The 6,235-nt window shown below is 47.0% G+C and overlaps 1 protein-coding gene across 1 annotated transcript in view; it reads left to right on the top strand.

The window, feature by feature from the left end:
• Positions 1 to 422: 422 nt before the first annotated feature.
• TMEM245 (transmembrane protein 245) overlaps positions 423 to 6,235 on the top strand; it is a 135,040-nt gene continuing 129,227 nt past the window's right edge. Inside the window, exon 1 of the mRNA XM_030549399.1 lies at positions 423 to 1,085. Within this exon, the coding sequence (XP_030405259.1) occupies positions 423 to 1,085 (663 nt within the window). The remainder of the gene's footprint in view (positions 1,086 to 6,235) is intronic.

The raw sequence follows: 6,235 nt of genomic DNA, 5'->3' as shown, positions 1-6,235 counted from the left end.
AAAATTTCAGCCCTGCGGGCTATGCCGAGTTGCTCACCTTTTAGATCCGTGTGAGAGAACCGATGCGCTGGGCTGTACATGCACAAGAAACTACATCTCCCACCATCCCCTGCTTCACCAATCACCGCCATTAAGAAAGCACGATCATCAGGCTCCCTCGCCCCGCCCCGAGCGCGTGAATTTCCCGGCATCCTCTGCACTCCCTCGTCTGACGAACTTATGCTCAGCATCACAATCGCCTGGGGAAGGCGGAGACAGAGAGACTACGTTTCCCAGAATCCTCTTCGAGCCATTCTTCCGTGGGGAGGCAAGGAAAGACAGACTACATTTCCCGGCGGCTCATGTAGCGTGTCTCTGCCTGTGCCGCTCTCCCCTGGCGACAGCGGCGGTTAACGGCGTGGAGGGGGCGTGAGGCGGGAGCGATGGCTGACAGCGGAGAATCCGCGGCGAGTCCCCGCGTCCCGTCTCCTCCTGGCTCCCCGCTGCAGGGACGAAGGCGGCCGGGCTCCTACTCGGCTCCCGGTGCGGGCAGCAGCAGCGAGTCTCCGGAGCGCAGCGCTGCGGGTCCCCCCGGGGCGGCGGAGGGCGCGGCGCCGCGGCTGCTGCTGCTGCCGCCGGCGGCGGTGTCGTCGCTGCCGCGGCTGGAGAAGCCCATCAAGCAGGCCTTCTACAACACCGGGGCGCTGCTCTTCGCCGGGCTGTGCTGCGGCGCCGCCGTGCTGGTCTACTTCATCCTGGAGGCCTTCCTGCGGCCGCTGCTCTGGGCCGTGCTCTGCGGCACCTTCCTGCACCCCTTCAAGAGCTCGCTCACCGCGCTGGGCCGCCGCTGGCTCGGCCGCCTGCACCGCTCCCGCACCCCGGTGCTGCTGGCCGCCCTGCTGCTGCCCATCTGCTTCGCCAACTACGGCGCCGAGGCGCTGGGCGAGCAGGTGCTGCGCAGGCGGCGCCTTCTGCTGCTGCTGGGCGCGGGCGGCCCCCTGCTCTACGGGCTCTATTGCCTCGGCAGCTCCCTGGGAGTCCAGGTGCTGCTGGCCCAGACCGGACTCCTGATCTGTCAGGGGCTCGACTTCTTCAGCAGCCTGTGGGTGAGTCTGGGGGCTGGGGTGGGCTCGGCTTCGCCTCTGTCACCATGGGAATCGCATAGATGTGTGGGGAGAGGCGCGGTCAGCCCTGAGCATCACCCAGGTGGCTCAACACCTCTCCGCTGCCCCACCCCCTCACTCCTATGGATCTGTGTTAGAGGGCTTGGTGCCAGCCTTCTCATTATCACTGTGCAGGGAGAGGCTTAGCCTGGTGCCCTGTAACACAGGGGCTCTCAAACTGGGAGTTGGGATCCCTCAGGGGGTTGTGCATGGGGGGTTGTGAGCTGTCAACCTCTACCCCAAACCCTGCTTTGCCTCCAGCATTTATAACGGTGTTAAATATACAAAAAAAGTGTTTTTGATTTACAAGGGGGGGGAGGTTGCACTCAGAGGCATGTTATGTGGAAGGTGGGGTCACGAATACAAAAGTTTGAAAACCGCTGGTGTACCACTTTTCAGCAGGCTTGATGAGCAGGATGGGATTCACAACAGTGAAATCAGTGGGAGTTATGTATGGAAGTCCCTTGGTAGGATGTACAGTAGGAGTCTGGTGCCTAAATATATACCATTGATTTTTATCGGGGATTTAGGAGTCTAAACACTTATGGATTCCCAGCCTTAAAGCTCAACCTCTAATAACTGAAAGAGGACCAGAACCAGCCTCAATATGAAATCATTGTTGGTATTGCTTGGAAAGGCATGGGGAAGGCTAGCATCGCTTTCACTTCACCTGTGTCTGCACTAGAAACTTTTTCTGATCAATATACTCTAGTGGTGTAGTTTTGTTTGCAATATTTTTGTACTGGCAAAAGCCCTAATCTTGATAAATTTATAACAACATAAATGTGCTTTTGCTGGTTTATTTTGCCCACTGAATTGGCGCTATAAGCTATAGCGAGGGTCCTACTAAATTCACAGTCCATTTTGGTCAATTTCATCATAGTCATAGGACTTTAAAAATTGTAAATGTTATTATTTCAGCTATTTAAATCTGAAATTTCATGGTGTTGTAACTGTAGGGTTACTAACACAAAAAGGAGTTGGGGAGAGGTGTCAAAGGGTTATTGTAGGGGGCTTGTAGTACTACTACCTTTACCTCTGTGTTGCTGCTGGCGGCGGTGCTGCCTTCAGAGCTGGACAGCTAGAGAGTGGCAGCTGCTGGCTTGTAGCCCAGCTCTCAAGGCAGAGTCAGCAGCAGCGCAGAAGTAAGGATGGCATGGTGTGGTATTGTCACTGTCAAGGTTTTTTTCCCACTTTGAACTTTAGAGTTCAAGAAGTGGGGACCTGCATGATCACTTTTAAGCTTAATTATTAGCTTAAATCTGGTACGCCGCCACCAGCCAGAAGTTAGTGTCTGCCATACTTTCTGTTCCCCCAAAACCTTCCCTGGGGAACCCAAGACCCAAACCCCTTGGGTCTTAAAACAAAGAGAAATTAACCATCCCCCTCCTTTTCCCCCCAGACTCTCCCTTCCCTGGGTTGCCTTGAGAGGCTTACACAGATCCAAACTCCTTGGATCTTAAAACAAAGAGGAATTAACTATCCCCCTCCTTTTCCCCCCACCAATCCCTGGTGAGTTCAGACTCAATCCCTTGGATTTTAAAACAAGGAAAAATCAATCAGGTTCTTAAAAAGAAAGCTTTTAATTAAAGAAAGAAAAGGTAAAAATTATCTCTGTAAAATCAGGATGGAAAATGTTTTACAGGGTACTCAGATTCATATAGAGTAGAGGGACCCCTTCCACCGCCAGCCTTAGATTCAAAGTTACAGCAAACAGAGGTAAAAATCCTTCTAGCAAAAAGACACTTTACAAATTGAGAAACATAAGACTAATCCGCCTTGCCTGGCTACTACTTACAATTTTGAAACATGAAAGACTGATTCAGAAAGATTGGGAAAGCCTGGGTGTACATCTTATCCCTCTCAGTCCCGAGAGCGAACAACAAACAAAACAAAAAGCACAAACAAAGACTTCCCTCCACCAAGATTTGAAAGTATCTTGTCCCCCTATTGGTCCTCTGGTCAGGTGTCAGCCAGGTTCACTGAGCTTCTTAACCCTTTACAGATAAGAGACGTTAACCCTTAACTATCTGTTTATGACACGCCCCCCAAATCTCAGACAGTGTGGAACCACAGTGGCTGTGATTTCTTCCGAGAACTTTAGAATAAACAGATTAGTAAAAAACATGCACTTTTACATATACTTCTGATTTTGTAACCTACAAGACTTTTTACATTTTAAGGACAATTTTTAACCAGTTGATTCTGGGAAACTTTCACGGGAGAGTGCATCAGCTACTTTGTTAGAAGCTCCTGAAATGTGTTGAATTTCAAAATCAAAATCTTGGAGAGCTAAACTCCATCGCAGCAGTTTTTTGTTGTTTCCCTTGGCAGTATGAAGCCACTTTAGCGCAGCATGGTTGGTTTGTAGGTGGAAACGCCGTCCCCAAACATATGGACTTAGCTTTTCCAGGGCATACACAATGGCGTAGCATTCTTTTTCACTGATTGACTAGTGGCTTTCCTTCTCAGACAGTTTCTTGCTGAGAAACACGACAGGATGGAAGTTTTGATCCGGTCCTTCCTGCATTAAAATTGCTCCCACACCACGCTCAGATGCATCTGTGGTTACTAGGAATGGTTTGTCAAAGTCTGGGGCCCTTAGCACAGGGTCAGACATGAGTGTAGCCTTAAGGTGGGTAAAGGCCTTCTGACACTCATCAGTCCACTTAACTGCATTTGGCTGGGTCTTTTTGGTCAAGTCAGTTGGTGGGGCAGCGATTTGGCTGTAGTGTAGTACAAATTGCCTGTAATACCCAGCGAAGCCTAAGAAGGATTGGACCTTTTTCTTTGACTTTGGGACAGGCCACTTTTGGATAGCATCCACCTTGGCCTGTAGGGGGTTTATTTTCCTTGACCCACCTGGTGTCCAAAGTAAGTTACTCTGTTTTGGCCTATTTGACAGTTTTTAGGCTTAACAGTTAGTCCAGCCTGCCTGATGTGCTCAAAGACCTTTTCCAGGTGTTCTAGGTGTTCTGCCCTTACTTCTGGACTGCTGCTGGCAGGGTGCTGCCTTCAGAGCTGGGTGCCCAGCCAACAGCTGCGTCTCTCTGGCCACCCAGCTCTGAAGGTAGAGCAGAAGTAAGGGTGGCAATACTGCGACCCCCTAAAATAACTGTGTGACCTCCCTACATTTCCCTTTTGCGTCAGGACCCCCAGTTTGAGAAATGCTTGTCTCCCCCATGAAATCTGTATAGTATAGGGTAAAAGCACACAAGACAAGATTTCACAATCCGTGACACATTTTTCATGGCCATGAATTTGGCATGGCCCTAGCTAAGTGGCATCTACATTAGGATGGTTTGTTGATGGAGACCTACCTTAAACATCCCAGGAATACCATATTGTGCAGTCACTGCTAACCACACTTCTAGCTACCTGGATGCTAGATGGGAATTGTGGTAGGGAGTAGTGGGATGCTTAAGGGACAGCATGGTGCTTTTAAAAAAAATCATATTGCCCTACAAAAAATATTCTTTATTGACAGAAATCTTCAATTTGTGTGATGGTTTTCATCTTAGAGAATCTGCAAGCCCTTCCCAAAAGCTCTTCCCAATATATGTACACAGCTTTTACTCTAGGATGTTGCAGAGTATGCTGTACAACACTGACAGGAAAAGGAAATTTTAGGGACACTGAAGTAAACTTTACTGCTATACAGAATGCTATGGAAGTTCTTGTGCTCACCTAGAGCGGACGTGACTTTGAAAGTCTCATTCAGAGCAAATACATTACATGTCTTTAAATGTTTGACTTGAGGTTCAGCAGTGTGGTATTTAACAGTTTATATAAGATTGAACCTCAGCATTTGTTGCATAGGTGCTGGAACTGGGCGTGTGGGCTTGAAGTGGTTTCCATCATATACAGGGTTTACAGTTTGGTTCAATGGCTCTCAGTATCCCCATTGTACAAATTGTCCAGCACCCCTGATTTGTTGCAATAGCACATGTGCTATATCCCAGTATTTTAGCCATATACTAATTTCAATTATTACTTTCTGCTTAGTTATTTTTCAAATTCTAAACTGTTGCACAAAGATGCTCTGTAATCTTAAATAGCTGCTCTGTTCTACCCCAGTCTATTTTTACCACTGAGACAAGCTGGGTGAGGTAATATCTTTTATCGGTGAAAGAGACAAAACTTTTGCTCTACGGAGAGCCCTTATTTTCAGGTTTGGTATTTTTACCAGGCTTGATTGGGCGAGGTGATCCCTCTGTCTCTGTTTTTTGTAATTTATATCAAAGGTGCTTAGAATGTTAATAGGCACCCTTTTTACTATTTTAAATATAAATTTATATGTGTCCCAATCCTGCAAACACTTAAGCATGTATGTAACTTTACTCACATGTATGACGTTACATGCATCTTTACGATCTGTCAGTCTGTAAAGTGCTTTAGGATGAAAGGCACTGTAAATATAAGGTGGTATTAGTTATTAGAAAATATTTTGTACCATCAATTCAAAGAGTTAGGAAGTAGGCCATTTCTTTTGTGCATTCATGTTTTGAGGGAAATCTAGACCCTTGTCCTGTGATGGCATCTGTGTGCGTGTTGTCCCCTTAGAGTCAATGGAGTTCTGAGAAGGCATCATTACAAACCAGGCCCATACAGCTGAATTTTGTTTTAGGGAGTTGAGTGTATGAATACCTTCATTTCCGCCCCCCCTCCCTTTTGTGGGGAATGTTGTAGATATAGAAAAAATGTAGAATAATGATCTCTTCTCTTGCCTTTAATGAACTTCTTTGTTAGTGAGTATAATCCATGAGTTATTTACAAATATGTAGGCCTCTGTAATAGGAACCTAGAATTTGCCATATTAGGAAAAACCAGTGATTCATCAGTCCAGTATTCTGCGTCTTTCACAGGCTGAAACTGGAAGCTTCAGAGGAATATGACACCCATAGATCTCTTCTCTTCCACCTGTCTTTCTCCATTCACACCTACCCAAATATTTATTGTTTCATATAGATAGATATTCTTCCTAACCTCAGTCTGATCAGGGCATAAACTTAAGTAGCACTTGTAACCATGTTTGCTAAAGTGTTTTAACAAGTATTAGTGGGAGTGGGGAGATCAGAAATCTTAAGATGCTT

This window comes from Gopherus evgoodei, chromosome 2, assembly GCF_007399415.2.
Source record: "Gopherus evgoodei ecotype Sinaloan lineage chromosome 2, rGopEvg1_v1.p, whole genome shotgun sequence".
Lineage (NCBI taxonomy): Eukaryota > Metazoa > Chordata > Testudines > Testudinidae > Gopherus > Gopherus evgoodei.
This window is presented reverse-complemented; position numbering and strand designations above follow the sequence as displayed.